Raw genomic sequence first — 18,918 nt, 5'->3', positions numbered from 1 at the left:
CTTTGCTGGGTCTGGATCTTGACTTGGATCTTCCCTTCTTTGTCCTCGTTTGATTTTGAGGACGACCCCTCACAAACAGTGCTTCTCCTTCTCCGCCCTTCTGTTTTTCTCGCTTTCTTTGTTCATAGCTGTACAAAGCTGAACAAACTTCTCTGAGAGAAATTTCGTCATTTCCATGGAGTAGAGTAGTTTCAAGGTGCTCGTACTCATCAGGAAGTGACGCCAACAACATTAAGGCCAAGTCACCATCATCATAAGTTGTATCCATATTTTGCAAATCTGTGACCAACTTATTGAAACTGGTGATATGTTCATTCATCGTGGTACCAGGAACATAGGTGAAGTGAAACAGTCTCTTCTTCATGTACAATTTATTTTGACTGTTTTTCTTCAAAAATTTATCCTCCAGTGCTTTCCATAATTTACTTGCAGAAGTTTCCTTTGTGTATGGATATTTCTGCTCTCTAGCAAGGTAGGATCGAATGGTACCGCAAGCAACACGGTTGATAATTCTCCAATCTTCTTCTCCAATAACATCTGGTTTCTTTTCTTCAATGGCCAGATCTAGCCCTTGTTGAAAAAGGACATCTAGAACCTCGCCTTGCCACATCCCAAAATGTCCGGACCCGTCAAAAATTTCTACCGCAAATTTCGCATTTGACACAATTCTTGTCATAAGCGAAGATGCCAATGATGACGTATTATTGACACTTGATGTAGATTCTTCTTGTTTATTGTCTCCCATATTTGACACAAATATTATTTAATAGCTGACGACACAAATCAAGATTATTTCCTTTCTGATGTAGAAGATCAGACTAAGCTGCAACTACAGAGCATACTCAGACAGAACCTTGACTCAGTTACCAAGATAAATCTTTTCTGATGTGGAAGATCAGACTATGCTGCAACCACAGAGCATACTTAGACAGTACCTTGGCTCTGATACCAATTGTTGCGGAAGCCAAATGTATATAGTGTGAATAAGTCACAACTACTATACCAAAAATTATGACAGCCACCAAATAATAAATAAGACAATAAAACAACAATAAAGGAAACACCAGAATTTACGAGGTTCGGCTAATTTTGCCTACTCCTCGGACACAACCAATATTTTATTCCACTCCAAAAATACAAGTGAAATAATACTAAAGAGAGAAGATACAAATGCCTTAAACAGATGAGAAGGCAAATGAGAGGTGTGTCTCAATCCTAAACATTAGGCCTTCTTTTATAGGGGAAAAATCCCCTCCAAAATTAACTCCCAACCAATGTGGGACTTTGGCATTTTGCCAAACTTCAACATAGTGTGTACGCAGGACAAAAAAGTGTAGTATTTAATTATTTCTTGCTTAGTTAAATGCAAAATGATGGAGGATCAATTAACTTCGAAATATAAATCAACAAAGACCATAACTTAAATTAAGTGTGTGTTGTATGTATATATGTTTGCTACTTTTGGCTTATGAGTATAAATTAAATGCATTAACGGCGGATAAAATAAAGCAATTTGCATAATATAAGGACGAATATGAACTAATTCCTTTTGTAAAATAGTGTTTTGCATGAGGGAAAACACTATTTACCAATCTCCGAACTTCACGTGCTGCAAATTTGCTCCCATGCAATAGAAAAAGTATAAAAGGACTTTTACTTGCAGTACTAAAATCAAAAGCCAAAGCCAAAATTTTAAATTTATGAGTTTTAAATGCTAAGACATATAATGAGTTCGAGGTAAATTATTTATACATATAAATAAAACGACGAATAAAATTAAGTGATTTCCGTAGTAGGGGGATAAATTTGGTTTTTTCTATATCTATGAACTTACATGCTGCAAAATTCGGTCACATGAAATAGAAAAGGATTTCTACTTGCAGTAAGAAACATGGATTGAGGTAAAGTATGAACTATGAAGAATGGATTCTAGTGAAATAACTTTTGCTTATACTTTATATTTGAATTAGAAATCAATTAAATAAGTAAAAATATTTAATTACGAACCTACTAAAAAAGAACGACCTATTAATTCACAATAAATTCAAAACTTATAAACTTCAAATCATGATGCTGCAGCTAATAAAAAAAATGCCAGACCCAAATGTGAAATATTCTTAGATTTAAGGTAGGTGTCATTCTTTTAAATCTCTGAGTCATTGTAATTATTTCAACGAAATAGCTTCAAATTTGATTAAATTGTACGTACGTCATCTGTTAAGAGAATATATTATTCGTTTATTTTATTGTAAGTCAGAAACACACCTCAGCACGTGTCGGACTGATATATAGAGTATATATTTTTTTAATAAACCAAATGTCTGAAAACATTGTGTTGATGAAAGTTGGATTCAAAAGTTTTTCCTACTTACCAATTAAATTATGTGAAGCTTCTCATATAAAAGTAAACCATTACAAACGAACATTTCATATTTTTTATTTAAATAAATAACTTCATTATATGAAGCGCATGAGACATGTTATTAGACTATGAACATCGGTTATTACTGTATATTAACTTGAAATCGCTATAAAACCATAGACTTTAAATTTTAAATTCGCCTCTCAATACCCATAATGTATTGGTCGAGTTAGTGAGTTTGAACCTAGAGGGGTTGCTCTGATGGTAAGCAACCTCCACTTCCAACCTAAAGGTTGTGAGTTCGAGTCTCCCCAAGAGCAAGGTGAGAAGTTCATGGAGGGAAGGATGTCGGGGGTCTATTTGGAAACAGCCTCTCTAGCCCAGAATAAGGGTAAGGTCTGCGTCCACACTACCCTCCTCAGACCCCACTAAGTGGGATTATACTGGGTTGTTGTTGTATATTGGTCGAGTTAGTGGCAAACTAAAGAATGACGTCGTAGAAAATAAAATATTAGTTGGTGTTAAGGCAATAATTGTAACCCTATCTTTTACTTCATATCTTCTTCCCTTTGTGCAAGACACCACGACCATATTGGCAACAATTGCAGTCAGACGCTACTTCCACTCCCTCGTTTCCTTTTCCTTTTTCTTCTCTTCTTTCTACTTTACCTCAAGACCTAAGCTTTTATCCGAAAACCACGTCTTCTTTTGTCCTTTAAACAATTGCTTTAATTTATTTAATTCAAAGTGTCAATAATACCTCGCAGTTTTACAATAATTCAATCTTTGGATATGTGGAGATTGGAGATTCACCAAAAGAACCATCCTTTTGCTTACTTTCTTTCAAGTTTGACCATCTTTTCCATGATAATAGTCGTACTTTATAAACTTCCAAAGGTCTTGATTAGCCAATAGCGCACCTTCTGAATAATAATTCTGGTACTCCAATCCATGTCAATCAATATAAAGTTCACAATAATGTCAAAAACCGATTCAAGTGGTTAATCTTAATGAACATAAGATTAAGTCGATGTATTGTTAGGAACTCACATTTTTCAAGTGGGACGTAAGAGAGCACTTTGGTACATATTCTTTTCATAAAGAAGATTCTCCTAGGTACCCCTACATTCTATACATAAATATAATTTTACAATTCTATATTCCTAATTCCACAATTCTCCCCCCACCCCCAACAAACCAAAAGGAGACGTTACCAACACAACATGTAAAAAACAAACAAAAGGAGATGTTACCAACACAACATGCAACATGCAATATGGAAAAGGTTGGCAATTTGGCACGTAAAGACTTAGCTTTCTTTGCTTTTTGATGCATAAGATTTTTTAATGCAAAAGATGTTGGCAATGTGATTGATCATACCATATTGATATTTATTTATGATGTAAAATCATGGGTTAGATCAAGCAGAATACTAAATTAAAAAGACTAAGGACCTGTGAAAATTCAATTGAACCACTGGTATATTTAAGTACAGTATGTTGATATTTTTGTACATCACCAATACGATCAAAATTTAACCACATTGCTAATTTAAAAAGACTAATAACATGTGAACAATTAATGGAATCAATTCTAACTTTATGTACACTATGTGTTACGAAATCAATACGGTCTGATCAATCACATCACTAATTTAAAAAGACAAATGGTCTGTGAACATCTAATGGAACCATTTGTAACTTCAAGTACACTATATGTTAGTATATTTTTAAATAAAACCATCTCCGTCAAGATCAATCAGATTAGTATTTTGGAAAGAATAATCGCTAGTGAATATTTTGATGGAATCAATTGCAACTTCAAGTACACAATGTGTTGATAGTTTTTATAAGAAATCATCAACACGCACATTACTAATCTAGAAAGACTAATGACGTGAACATTTAATGGAACAATTGTAGCTTTAACTACACAAGGATGACGTACCTCATAATATTCGTGTGCCTAAACTAGGCACTACAAATATTTTTGCCCTGAGCTAGCTATCAACCTTTAAAGTGCTTAAAATCCACAAGTAGAGGAATTTTCAATTCAGTAGTGACAAGTTTGGTGCACTACCAATGGGAGAGCACCTAAAGAACAGAACAGCAGAAAAATGTAAAAAAGAAATGTAGGATAACCCCCATTGCATTGCCGATGGTCAGGCGCAAAACTACGATACCTACATACATCACTCGGTTGGGGAAATTTCTAAAACGTAGAACGTAGATTCTCATTGAATCAACCAGCGCGCAAAAACTTATGTACTTCTAATTTACATACCTCTGTTAACAAAATGTAGAACCAAACGAAAGATATAATATACAGCCATCATTTCTCTGACAAGAATTATTATCATGGATCACGGCGATAACAGAGTCATCAACTATGAGAGACGAATAGCAAAAGGAGAAATACAGTCTCTTTGAGTCGGCCACCTGTTCACTTTGGTTGTCAATCTGTCATATGCATAACCATAGATGTTTTTGCAAGGAATTAGTATCCATGACTATGAGCATAGATGGGGAATAAGTATTATCTCAAAGAAAAACGATACATTTTTTGAATATTCCAAAATATTAAGATATATCAGAACAAATTAAACCAACTCAAGAACATTTGAGCTCATCAAAAGCAGACAACTAACAGAAAGTAGCAACAAATAAAAGGGGACTCTGTCCCAATTTACTTTTCCTAGAAGCAAGTGATGAGTAGGTCCAGGTGACTAGGCCACTTCATCTAAAAAGTGGAAGGCTTTACGAGTAATTAATTAACAAATTCTGTACACAGATGAAATCCAACAGATTTTGTCCCCATCTGCTGATCAGAAAATGGGTAGACAATGAAAATTGTGTGAAAAGGATTTATCTATATAACCAGAAAAGCAGCAGTTACTAGTGCACACTTGTGACTTACAATAGAAGTGCTCTCAAAGAGGTTGAGTTTGTGCAAATAAACAATGAAGGCAGTAAGTGAACTATTCATTAGATCAAAACCCTTTATTGCTGTCATTTTTCTTCAATTTGGGCTAGCAGGCATGGATATCCTCACCAAAATGGCATTGAATGAAGGGATGAGCAACTATGTATTTGTTGTGTACCGCCACGCAGTAGCCACTCTGGCTATTGCTCCTTTTGCAATAATTCTAGACAAGTATATATCTCTCTCTCTTCCTCCCTCCCTATGTTCAATTGACGTGTTTGCAACCTCAATTCTAGTCTAGTTACCAGTAGGACAAAGACATACAAAAAGTGTCTTTCTTTTTATTCCCATAATTCTAGCGAGAATGAATGACAAGCTAAATGTTTCTTAACAGGAAAATAAGACCAAAGATGACTCTCTCAATATTCACTAAGTTGGTACTTCTTAGCATACTGGAGTAAGTCTCCAACACTCAAAATTTATTTTTTTCCATGGAGTCAGTATCTAACATAAACATGTTTCTCTTGACCAATAGGCCAGTCATCGACCAGAATCTCTACTCTATTGGCCTGAAATACACAACAGCAACTTTTGCAGCTGCAATGTGCAACATACTTCCCGCCATTACTTTTATAATGGCCTGGATATTCAGGTAAATTATATGCTTTTTTCATTCTACAGATATAATCACATATGAACACCAGCAAAGATAAACTGACAAGGAAAACCAACATGGATTCTCCAAAACAACCAAATGACGATATTAAATGTGTTTGCACATAATCTCTTTATCCTAGGCTTGAGAGGGTGAAGCTTACAAGCATTCGCAGCCAAGCCAAAATAATCGGGACTGTCGCCACAGTTGCAGGAGCCATGATCATGACGCTGGTACGAGGTCCAGTCATTGAACTATTTTGGACAAAAGGAAATTCCAGTCATGAATCTCAAAGTGGTGGGTTAAATCTAAGCCATGCTATCAAAGGTTCCCTCATGATAACAATTGGGTGCTTCAGTTGGGCAGCATTCATGATTTTGCAGGTAACGATAGAACTTAGTTAGAGATAAGTTACTAGGAAATAAGCCACATATCTGACTCTAGTATGATATGCATAGGCAATCACACTGCGGACCTACCCTGCAGAGCTCTCACTCACTGCTTGGATATGCTTGTTGGGAACAGCTGAGGGAGCTATAGTAGCGATGGTAATGGAGAGAGGAAAAGCTGCAGTGTGGGCCATAAAATGGGACACTAAGTTTCTTGCAGCTGTATACAGTGTAAGTCAAACTTATGAGCAAGAGTAGATTAAATTTTCTTAGAACACAAGCATACAAGAAAAATTAAAAGTAACCATTCTTTAAATGTTTATCCATCCTATGTACCATATTCTCCAATTCTGTACCATATTGTTTATCCATTGTATGCACCATATCGCCCAGCTCTGTGCTACTCTATGTGACAAAACTTGTTAACTAGATGCTCTACAGCTTATGCACATCAATGTTCCTAACTACTGTAGCATGAAACTTTACTTCTGCAACATGAGAGAAATGAGAAAACAAATGTAGACGCATAGCTTTTCCAATCACTCATGAAGTTAAGCCTCTGCCAAAAGCTTCTCACTTTCCATGTCACAATACAGGGAATATTCTGTTCAGGGCTCGCGTATTACATCCAAGGAGTAATAATGAAAGATAGGGGCCCTGTTTTCGTCACAGCTTTCAATCCATTAAGCATGGTTATTGTAGCTATACTGAGTTCATTCATTCTACGTGAACAAATGAACCTGGGAAGGTAATTCTTAATTTCTTATAACACCTAAAGCTCTTATAAGTTACGACCAACACAAAACTAATGTAACACTTTCTACAGGGTACTTGGTGCTGTTGTGATCGTTTTAGGCCTTTACATTGTCCTGTGGGGTAAAAGCAAGGATCAAAAATCTCCATCAGCCGATGAACAAGCAATACCAACACAGGAAACGACACATGAAAACAAAATTGACAAGGAAAATTTAAGTCAGACAATTATCCACATCAGTCCATCAAGAGGAACAACTGTTACCAAAGATGAAAGAATATAATGATTTTCTCGTCGGGGCTATATCTTCCAAATTCCAAAAGGAAGTCGGGCTACAGAGCAACCTTTTTATCTTAAGAAATGAGCTCCTCTTCAGCTTCATCTAAGAATTAATAGTTATTAGTTAAAGATGGTTTATGTATGAAAAGGAGTTTCTTTCTGGCATAAGGCAAGGAAAAAGAATCTCAAGTCATGTGCCCAAAATTTGGGCCAGTTAAACAACCATTTTTTGCAAACTTCTGTCAGAACTATAGAATGACCAAACTATGTTAAGCCAACAGGCTTTTTCTTATGGTTTGTTAAACAGATATTAACAGCAATAATCATGCCCAGATATGAAAATAAGGTGGATCCTGAACTTAAGATCTAAAATACCGAAGTTCTATCTGAAAATATTTCCTCTGGTAAAGATCAGTGTCTAAAAGACTTGGACCAGTCAGTCTTAGCAGTTATTCCATTGTATGGGTCAGGCCAATTTGGACAAATTGACATTACGCTACATTTCAAATACTACTCAATAACCAATCACACACCTACCATTGATGGCCATAGATGTCTTCGCCCCAAAAGAGAGAAAAACAATGGAAAACGAAGGGCACTAAAGGCCTTTAGAGGGATATATTCGTGCATCAAAATCAGAAGCATATAATTAATAGCACCATTGCTTGATTACTATAGTATGAGAAACCTTGTGCATATTCTTCCATATGTCTTCTATGTTAACCATCTGTGCAAGGGCTAGGTACAGACCTCTTCTTGATAAGCAGGACTTGTTACAAACTAAATGCTGACCATGTAATTGAAACCCGGGTCGGAGTTTGGGGGGGGGGGGTATGAATGTAGGGCAACCCAAATTACTGAACCAGAGATGTGGGACAATGGAGTCTGAAACTTGCTCAATTTAGGGTCCTCACCAATTTTTGACCAGCCTTCGACCTTCCAACGGTATCGAAAAGTGAGTCATGAACCTAAAACTAATTATCTCACTTGTTTAACAGGACAAAACTATCTCATCCCTTCCAGACATCACAAGTTGTTACGGGAACGAATAGCATGCCGAGATGATGAATTATTTAAAAATCATAACCATATCAAGCATACTCAAAGGCATACTATTGACACTTGCTTGAAACAAATATTGCAATTTGAAGATTGAAACTTACACCATTAAGCACTTTGAGCCACAAAATTTTCAAGTACTAAAGTTTCGGTTTTATCAATATAAAAATGAGGTATCTATTGTTCATAAATGTATGTGACAAACTTCCATGTTTAGACGTCTCAAAAGATTGACACGTTTCTAATAAGAACTAAAACATCCTTCCATACGATGTTCACCAAATAAAGATTCAAATTAATGAACTAATGCACTCTAATCTTTAATGTCATATTTCTTCCTATAAACTAACTTTTCGACTTGTACCAAAACAACTACTTTGCATCAATCCAAACTAGTTGGGATCAGCTATATGATCCTCAATACTCATTTCGCTTCATTTGAAAACTTTTCAACTACTATATTAATATTTTCTTTAATTACTTCCAATATAGTTTGATATACACATCAAACTAACATTTTAAATTCCACGTCAAGGAGACCATGTCAAATAAATGGGACGAGTGAGTATCATTTGTATCTGTGAAGTGAAAAGGTGTTTGATCTTTGTCTTCAATGTGTAGAGGCACTCATCTAAATTCTTATGTTCCACATTTATACTTACCCTAATCTCATCACCAGCTTATCTTTTTTCCTTGGTCCTAGCTTATTTGATTCTTTCGGCCAAGTTCACAAAGTATTGCCATCTCTAAGAGATCTTATTACAATAATTGACGGTTTTACATTGTCTTAGCCTAAACATGACATCCATTTAGCAGCGTACTACAGTTTTAACAATTGATTACTCCCTCTGTCCCGTTTTATGTGGTACCCTTTCTTTTTTAGTTTGTTCCAAAAGGAATGCCAATTCAATATTCAGAAATAATTTAACTTTAAACTTTCCATTTGTCAATTATAGCTACACAAATGTTTATGGCTTGTTTTAGACCAGAAGTTTCAAAAAGCATTTTTTTAGAACTCTGCTAGTAAGACACTGCCACATAAATTGGGAAGGAACGAGTATTATTTTCTTATAAGGACAGTTTTAAGAATTATTTTAAACATTTCTAAAATAGTTGTAATTTTAAACATGTATCTAGCAGTAAGAGCACATTCAAAATTTTATTTTCTTTGTTTGCTTCTCTCTCTCTCTCTGGATAGCGTTTTTTATTTTGATGATAAGGTAGAAAGAGGAACATCTTCCATATAAGAGATCCAATAGTGAGTCAAAATCAGATTACAAGAGCCCTCCTACACCATAGAAAGAGATTTTTCAAACACCTAGATTTGAATTTCTTTCTTTTCTAAGTGCCCGTTTGGACATAAAAAAATTCTTTTTTTTCAAAAAATTTTCACCTCTATTCAAAATAAGTGTTTGTTCATAAAATTTCCAATTTTTCACTTGAAGATGCATTTTGAAAATTTTCGGAAATTTGAAAAACTCAAAAAACATATTTTTCAAAATTTTCACTCAAATACTTAAAAAACTTCGAAACAACTCAAAATTTCAAATACCGTTTTCAGTTGAAAAAAAATTTCATCTTTTTTTGGAATTTTACAATTCTTATGTCCAAACCCCACTAAGACAAGTATTATTTTCTTATTTTTCTTGCTTTTAAAATATGGCTAGGGTGATGGGAAAAGAAATGTTGAGGCATATGGAAAAACATGAATCCAAAACATAGGCAGAGATCATGGTTCACCGAATAGTGGCAAATTTGTCCATTTTTCAATTAAGAAACTAAAATCATAAGAGTTATCTCATCCATTATCGATGTCTTTAATCACTTTCACCACATAGTCGAATTTGTATTTTAAAAGTTGCATTTTTAAGGGTCACCACGTAGTCGAATTTGTCTCTAATCACTTTCACCAACATATTGTGTATCTCTTTTCAACATACTATCTCTAATGACTTCACCACTTTAAATTATACCAAAATCTTGTACCAGCATGTTTCCTTTGCAGTCACCACCTTGGAACCACTCCCAACTTTGCCCATGTAAATTTAAAGCTTCTGCGGACATGACAAATTAATTTGACTTAATAAACAAATTTGGTGAATATTCACTTTGAGATCTTTAAACTGGCTAGGCCGGGAATGCCAGTGGATCAGCCATATTAGCACCATCCTACATCCAAATAAAAAAGAAACATATCTAGATTTTGTAGGTTAAATGGTTGGCACGTTATTCCGATTTCTAATAAATAAGAGAACTCCTACTCACTTCAAAATATATATCCATACGAGTGGCATCATGAACATTGGTATCTTCCTATATAACAATTGGCTGAATATATTTTCAGGAAGTTATACACCGTCAGGCAAACATAATGTAGAAAACAAAATCATAAGTTATGCATATGCACGTTGTGAAGGACTAGTATCATGAATTCGTTCAGTATTTTTCCCAGAGTACCAAAAAACCGCTCTAGATCAACCATGGTTTATATAGGGCCATGAAGTATTAAAGAGCACATATTTATATGATATTGTAGGCAGAGATGCAGGCACGTCTTTTGCATAATACCTTGCATATGGATTCCTCTTTATGACAGTCGCCTGACCTCATCCTTCCCATATATACGCTGAAGTTCACGTGTCGCAGCTAGAAAAGATTCTGAAGACAGGAAAAAGGCATTAAAATTGTATAACCAATGCTAACTTAATTAAAAAATAAACATTCTAGAATATGAAACAGCTCAGTTCATTGATTTAAGGCACCTTTCCAGATGCGAAATGATTTTTGGTTAATAGACGATCCAGTAATTGTCTGAATAACTTCAAATAATAAATCCTGAGGTGTGTTCCTGAGCTCCTGAACAATCCCATAGATTGTCTTCCCATTTTCAAAGTATATATGATTATTAGGGTGTTTTGTCTTACAACCGGCATGGCGCTCAAACTCATAAGCATTAATTGCCTACACATAGAAGTTACACCACATTTAATCAGTAAATTGTACAGCAAGTTAGTCCTGCAATAACGAAAATTGGCACCAAATGTACCTTGGAAAAGTTACATGACTGACAGCTACAGAGGTAACCAGAACCTTTTATAATACCACGGAGCTCCTTCTACCATGCAAAGGAAGAATAATGTCATATACTGAGCATCACAGTTTCAAAGATAAGACTCATAAAAAGTAAAGTTTACCTCTCTAGACCAAGCTATATACTTGACAGATACTCCATCTAACATACCAGTTGAGAGCAAGCTTCTCACATTTGAAGGGAAGCTGTTCGAAGGAGGCTTTTTAGCTGCTTTCTGCTCCTCCTTTTTAGAAATAACTTCCTTATTGCCAGCCATTTGAGTAGCACTTGTAACTGTATCGGCATTTGACTCAACCAATCGCTTTCCAGTCATAATATCCGATTGTTGGCCTGAAGACTGACTCATTAATAAGTCATAACTGCAAATCAGCCTTCCAGAAGAATTTATATCGTCATCATCATTGAATCCACCAAAAGATATGATATTGCTTTCTCCCCTGCCAAAAGATTGGCTCATTGACAAATTATTCTTTTCAACTTTGCTATAGGTCTGACTCACTGATATTGTATTGTCATTGACTCTGCTGTAGCAGTGGCTCATGGGTGGATTGGTGTCAGCGACCTTACTAAGAGTTTGGCAAATTGAAGTAATATTGCTATCATCATTATTGAATGACTGACCCATTGATATAGCAGTATTATTGTCCTTGAATGAGTGACTCGCTGATATAGTGCTATCATCCTCTCTGCTAAAACTTTGACTCAGCATGGTAATATTGCTTTCATCTTTACAGAAAGGGTGACTCACTGATAGTGAGTTGCCCTCCACTTTGTTAAAAGGTTGACCCATAGATATGAAGTTGTTATCCTCCCTATTAAAGGTGTCCCCTAATGACATCATATGATCATCGCCTCCGTTAAAAGAGAGCCCCATAGCTATGCAACTATCCTCAGCCTTAGTAAAAGCATGATCTGTTGACATTGCATTGCTGATCACTCTGGTGTAGGTATCACCCATTGACACAGGCATGAAATTCTCAGCCTCCTTCACCTGGTTGACTTTGACCTTTCTGATACCACCATAGTTAAGACCTGATCTAGGATCCTCCATTGAATGGGATATGGATAAACCAAATGAGGAATCACTTCCAAATGAATCTTCCATCACCTTTCTAGACACATTAACGTTGCCAATGCCAACGGATGGAACACTTCTGTCATCAAAGTTGACCGATCTTGCACTTTCATCATCAAAGTGCCTCTCTGCATATTGGCCTGGAACTGAGTGGAAACCAGAAGTGTTCATCCACGGAGCAATATTGGAACTTAAAAGTCCAGTGAACGAACTATGATTAGGTACTTCAGTGGCTTGCTTCTTGTTGGGAAGCAATTCAGGCTCGACACCATCCATGAACCATTGATGGGAACGTTTAGGCTCAAGCGTGGAGCAGTTATCATAAGCCATTTCATATGGAATCGCTTTGCCACTCAGAACTGCAAGATCTGCAAGGAGTACAACAAAAAGATCTGAGGAAAGCATTCTTATTGAAACTATAATCTAGTTACCAAAGGGGAAATGCAAGGTTAATCAATAGTGAATTATATCCCTTTCCAACTTTCCTTTTACGACTCAGCTTTTATTTGAGATCAAGGATATAAGACAGAACATTTAGCAAAAACTTATGAAATTAACTTGAATATTAAAAACTTTAAGGAACCTAAAACTTAATTCAGAGATGTGTTGAATCAATGATAAATCTTAAAAACAGTCCAATACTACTAAGCTACTAGCTTATCAATATCTACCTCTCCAAGCTTGAGACGAGTTGTAAACCATAATACTAGCTTATGGATCTACCTCTCCAAGTTCGAGACAATTGTAAACTGTAGTACTAGCTTGTAGGGTATCAACAATACAATGACAGCGTCAACAACTGCTTGAGACAAGTTGTAAACTATAATAATGGCTTATCAAGTATCTACTCTCCAAGTTTGACACTCTGAAGTCTGAATCAATCTCCTTCTCCCTAAAATGATACTCTGTTCATCAGTTGCACGAGATTACAATTCCAAGAATTTGGTATAATGCTTGGGAAATCTTAACATAGTGCTTAAAATTCAAGCCCTGCCCCCTAAAGATCTTAGTTCTAGTTCATGAAAGCATAATGACCAACCTAAGCTTATCTAAGGGGAATGAACTACGAACATTAAGAATTTTTTTGATAAAAAACAATATGATTCGACAATGGGAGTACCACATCTACAGTTGATCTAATCTGATGATACTTCCTGAGACCAATTTGATTAATATTTTCATAGTCAAGCAAGTACGTGGAGAAGGGATAATGACCTAAGTTGCTCCATGAAGACTAGACCCCCCCCCCCCCCCATTTTTGTGCTATTGCCTGATATTCATTTTGACCTAAATTGACATCAAATTCCGATTATGAATTGTAGTTGATTCGGAAGTGAGGATGAAAGACAAATTGGATAAATAAAAATTGTTGTTTATTTATCTTCATTACAGAAACTTATTATTAACAAGCAAACGCAGTATCGGTATCCCTAAAATGCACAATTGTGTCAAAGAATGTGTCCTATAATAATTTAAATAACTAAAAAGGTGGGTGTTCCATAAAATAGACGAACGAACATCATAAACTAGAGTGGAAAACAAAGCAGACCGCGATTGACCTATGAGACCACTTCACTGTGGGTTCATTTCCCAGCAATATGATTCCTCCTAGTTCCTCCTAATAGCAAAATACCTTGTGCATTGATTCTCATATAACATGCAACACTAATAGAAATTCACAATGCATGAAATTTATTTTTATGACCGAGAAATCCGTCTGAGAAGAACCTTTAGGACCAACCGCAACCTTCTAAATCGGGGATAATGGGCCGCCCCTCCACCCTTCTCCACTTAAATACCGGGCTTAGTTTGCATGGCGCAGGGCTCAAATATGTGACCTAAGTCACGAGTTCCTCAACCTTTGGCAACTAAACTAAGCCCCAAGGACCAAAAAGAATGAATTTTATCATTGGCAAAACCAATTTATGCACTCTCCTCTCTGCACGAGCTTCTCACAGTAACAAATAAGCACCTTTCACGTAGTCAAACCACTCATTGCAACTGCAACAACGTTAAAAGCACCAAAAATTACAGTCATTCACTTAGCTAAAATTTATTAAACTCTAATTTGTAACAAATGCTCAAACAATTTTGCATCAATTTCTCTGAAACCAAACAAAACTCTAACATTTTCAATTCAATGCACTTCAGTTCATCAAACGTTCACATAAATGGAACCCTAACCCTAGCACTCCGGCATGCAGTGGCGAAATATACAGATATAAGCATTACATACATAGGTATACGATCGGAGTATTTTCAGTGTACCGGCTCCAACGAAGTCTGATCGGAAAATTTGAACGGGATTTCACCGGCGAGTGTACGGAAAAAGGTAACCGGCGAGATCTATAAAAGGTGAAGGGAGTAGAAATATATACGATGGTGGGATGCACGATTGAGGATGACGGGTAAGAGATCTGGACCGTCAACGTTTGACTTTGTTTGAATCAACGGTTATATTTGAGAGATTGAGAAGAAGGAGTGTTGTATTGAGGAGATGAGCAACAAGGAATAATTGCCCCTGAACTGTACCTGGGGCATACGTGGCACTCGAAAGGGTGGGCCTGATACATGAAATAACGGACCCACAATATGATTTGTCTTTTAAGAAGACTTCAACTTAAAGAGAAAAAAGTTTTGAGTTTTTGACCCAAACAAGTTTTGGGGAAAATCTAATTCTATTCTTATTGTATTATTTTGGACATATATAATTCTTAAATTTATAAAAAGTAAGCATTTTTAGTCCAATTAATGAATTTTTAAATCGAAGTATATTTAACATACCAACTCCGATCAAAAAATTAAAATGAAATTTAATCATCGAGGATACGAGAGAAGCTAATCGGTAAGGTCTATAAAAGGTGAAAGGAGAAGAAACATATATATTGGCGGATACACGATTGAGGATGATTGTTGAGAAATCTAAACCGTTAATATCGACTTTATTCAAATGTACAATGTACATTTGAGAGACTGAGAAGAGGAAGAATGTTGTATTGGAATTAAAACAAAATAGACAAATAATCACTTTATAGGCCGTTATACACGATCTATAGTAAACCTGTTAATCGGATCAGGCTGACCCGTTTTCAGCCCGGTTCGGCCGGGGTCAGCCTGGTTTAGCCTGGCACTATAGTATATAGGGCGGGCTGGGACGGGTTGGACGGGGAGCCGGTTTTAGACGAACACATTTTGGATATCGGTGCACCGGAACCCGCTAACCCGTTAACGGGTTAAAAATTTTATTTTATTTTTATTTTTATTTTTATTTTTATTTTTAATTTGTGTACCGTTGCTAACAAAATTTAATTAAAAAAATATTAGCACAGCCCGCCCGAGCCCGAATCCGGACGGGCCCACAAAAACCCGCAAATTCCCAACCCGCTATCAGCCCGCAAATTCCCAACGCACTATCAACCCGATCCGTTAACGAATGGGTTGGATTTTTTTTTGTTCAACCCGTCCCGTCCCGCCCGTTAAACACCTCTAATCTATAGTGATAGCAAAAGGATTTCAATAACATGAGAGAGTAAGGGGAAAAAGATCTAAAACACGATCTTTTTTCTAAAATTTCCCTTTTCTTCAACGTTTAGTGATACATAGTAAAGTTATGAACTCAAGCTAAGCAAAAAAACAAAGACCGAGGTCCCGAGAGATTTGATATTTATCCCATTTGCCGCGCTAATTAAATTTTGCTAATGTTCCAAACTATTTAACATTTAGGATGTGTTTGGTATGAAGGAAAATAATTTCAATGAAAAATGGTTGATTTATGACTTATTTTTCCTTGTTTGGTTGATGAGTGAACAACATTTTTCGAAAACTATTTTCTAGTGTTGGTTAGAGAGTAGAAAATATTTTTTATGTTACTCTCCTCACCCCTTCCTCCAAATCCCCATGTTTCATGTCTTCTCCTCCCCTCCCCTCCCTCCGACCCCTCAAATTCAAGAATTTAATTATTCTTCTAAAAATTCACACAAACCCAAAGAAATTAATGTGCCGCTTTAATTTTACACAAAAATAATATTGAAATTTTTGCTCCATAACTAAAAAAAAAAATACTCTTTCTACAACTTGAAAATAAAGTACTCATTCTGTTGAAATGAAAGAAAATATTTTTTTTACATCATAAAAAGAAAAAACTCGTTTTGTTGAAATGAAAAGAAAATACTCTTTTTGTTGAAATGAAAGAAAATATTTTTACTACTCTTTTTGCTGAAATGAAAGAAAATATTTGTTACTACATCATTTTGATGAAATGAAAGAAACTACTTTTTCTATATCATGAAACGAAAATACTCTTTTTGTTGAAATGGAAGAAAATACTTTTTACTACTCTTTTTGTTGAAATGAAAGGAATTTTACATTAGGAAATAAAGTACTTTTTTGTCAAAAAAAATTATATCATGAAAAGAAAATATTCATTTGTTGAAATGAAAAAAGTACTTTATTTATAACATGAAAAGAAAGTATTATCAACAATATTTCTATTAAGAATGGGGTGGGGGAGGGGGTGGGGGGTCAGGGCGGGGTGGGGGTAGGTGTGTGAGAGAGGTTGGGTTGATGGGATGGGAAATAGGGTGGAGAAGATTGAAAAAAGAGTGTTAAAAAATATTTCCCTTTATCTTGATAGGGAAAATATTTTTCTCCAATTAGAAAAAAAACGAGTTCATGAGAAAATCTTGTGCTGGAGTTCCACACAAATGGAGTTTTCAAATTTTAATATTCTACTGGAGTTTTACTTGTGAAAATTTGGAACTCGAACATGCTGTACTGACTTTTTCTTATATTTTGGCTAGTGGAATAAATTTTGCCCAAATAATTTTATCTTCGCAAGATATAATTATTTTTTAACTACATATCAAAAGGCAGTTAAATATTAAAAATTGGTTTTCAAAACTGGCCGTCTAACACCTTTTTTGCATTGTATTGTTGAAAATTTATTTCTCATAGCTGGTGTTTTATTTTCTCCGTCATTCTTGCTCAAAATTATATGAAAATTAAGTTTAAAAATAATCTTATCGCCCACTTAAGTTTTCTCTTCTTGTCCTTTGTTTTTGTTTCGACCAAAAAAATGTAAAAGAAAAAGTTTATTATTTTCAGTTTCTTGGGTAATAGTAAGAGTTCACTCAGGAATTTTTACATTCCTATACACTATATGAAAATATATTACCCTCCCTACTCAAGTTTTACTATAATTATATTTTATATACCCAATTATCATTTATGTATATTTTAAGGAAATTAATGATAATAATTAGTGTCCTAAAATTACTCTAACATATATTCCACTCCTCCACGTTTCTCTCTCCACAGCTCACCCCCTCCCCCACTTATCTTGCACCCACCCATGATTCCACCATTGACAACCATTAAAAAATTTTGAAGCTTTGAATTCAAATTTGGGTTTTTAAAAAATATTATTTGTTTGAATTGGATGTTGTTGCAAAGAATTGGTAATTCTCTCTACATCTCTCTCTATCTCACAATCCCTAATTTCAGTAAGGTAAAGCAAAGGAAAAGAGAGCAGCAATTCCATCATTGACAGCGATTAAAAAGTTTTGAAGCTTTGAATTCGAATTTGGGTTTTCAAAAATCATTATTTGTTTGGATTGAGTGTTGTTGCAAACAATTTGGAATATGGTTTGGAGTTTATATCTCAATTTTGAGGGGTTTTGGTGAAGATTAGACTTGGTTTTAGCTGAATTTCAGATTGAAACTCGAAGGAGAAGAAGAAGAAGAAGAAGAAGAAGAAGAAGACATGATATACATTATATTTACGAAATTGTATTAAAATTGTAGAAAAATTGTATTCTGTTGTTTATATATTTTTTATTTATTTATTTAACTATTGTATGAAAGTTGAACAACATTGTATAAAATTATATTTAAGTTGTATGATATTGTAGTTGTATATAACTTGGTACAAATAATGTGTGAAAGTTGTAGATAAATTGTATAATATATAATTAGTTGTATGCAATTTATTTTTACTACGTATAAATCAGATACAAAATATACAAAAAACATATTGTATAAAATTTATATTTAAGTTGTATGTTATTGTAGTTGTATTTAACTGGGTAAAAATAATGTGTGAAAGTTGTAGATAAGTTGTATAATATATAATTAGTTGTATGAAATTTATTTTTAGTATGTATAAAATGTGTTGATAAATTATAAATAAGTTGTATAAAATTTATTTTTAGTTTATAGTAGATGTATCAAATGTGTATTAAAATTTTACGGAATTTACTTTTTAATTTGTATGCTATTGTACCATACAAATTTATATCTCTCTGTTCCAATTCGTTGTGCTCTAAACATATGTC

At 34.9% G+C, this 18,918-nt stretch overlaps 2 protein-coding genes across 6 annotated transcripts; one reads left to right on the top strand and one right to left on the bottom strand.

The window, feature by feature from the left end:
* Nucleotides 1–4,240: 4,240 nt before the first annotated feature.
* Nucleotides 4,241–15,089, bottom strand: LOC107767067 (uncharacterized). Of its 5 annotated transcripts, XM_016585980.2 has the most exons (7): nt 14,823–14,944; nt 14,315–14,587; nt 11,615–12,954; nt 11,467–11,535; nt 11,183–11,381; nt 10,989–11,078; nt 4,241–4,821 (listed from the first exon to the last, which is right to left on the bottom strand). In XM_016585980.2, exons 3-6 carry the CDS (start codon nt 12,914–12,916, stop codon nt 11,008–11,010), a joined length of 1,641 nt encoding a protein of 546 aa, XP_016441466.2. In that variant the 5' UTR covers nt 12,917–12,954; nt 14,315–14,587; nt 14,823–14,944; the 3' UTR covers nt 4,241–4,821; nt 10,989–11,007. The 5 variants fall into 5 exon arrangements, with proteins under 5 accessions (XP_016441466.2, XP_016441464.2, XP_016441467.2 ...); XM_016585978.2 differs by lacking the exon at nt 14,315–14,587 and having other exon boundaries at nt 14,823–15,089; XM_016585981.2 differs by lacking the exon at nt 14,315–14,587 and having other exon boundaries at nt 11,467–11,532; nt 14,823–15,077.
* LOC107767069 (WAT1-related protein At2g37460-like) lies at nt 5,186–7,754 on the top strand. The gene is made up of 7 exons (XM_016585982.2): nt 5,186–5,515; nt 5,679–5,741; nt 5,820–5,936; nt 6,082–6,322; nt 6,398–6,559; nt 6,925–7,076; nt 7,155–7,754. The coding sequence occupies exons 1-7, from the start codon at nt 5,322–5,324 to the stop codon at nt 7,363–7,365; spliced, it is 1,140 nt and encodes a 379-aa protein (XP_016441468.1). The 5' UTR covers nt 5,186–5,321; the 3' UTR covers nt 7,366–7,754.
* Nucleotides 15,090–18,918: the final 3,829 nt, after the last annotated feature.

This window comes from Nicotiana tabacum, chromosome 10 (assembly GCF_000715075.1).
Source record: "Nicotiana tabacum cultivar K326 chromosome 10, ASM71507v2, whole genome shotgun sequence".
Taxonomy (NCBI): Eukaryota; Viridiplantae; Streptophyta; class Magnoliopsida; order Solanales; family Solanaceae; genus Nicotiana; species Nicotiana tabacum.
This window is presented reverse-complemented; position numbering and strand designations above follow the sequence as displayed.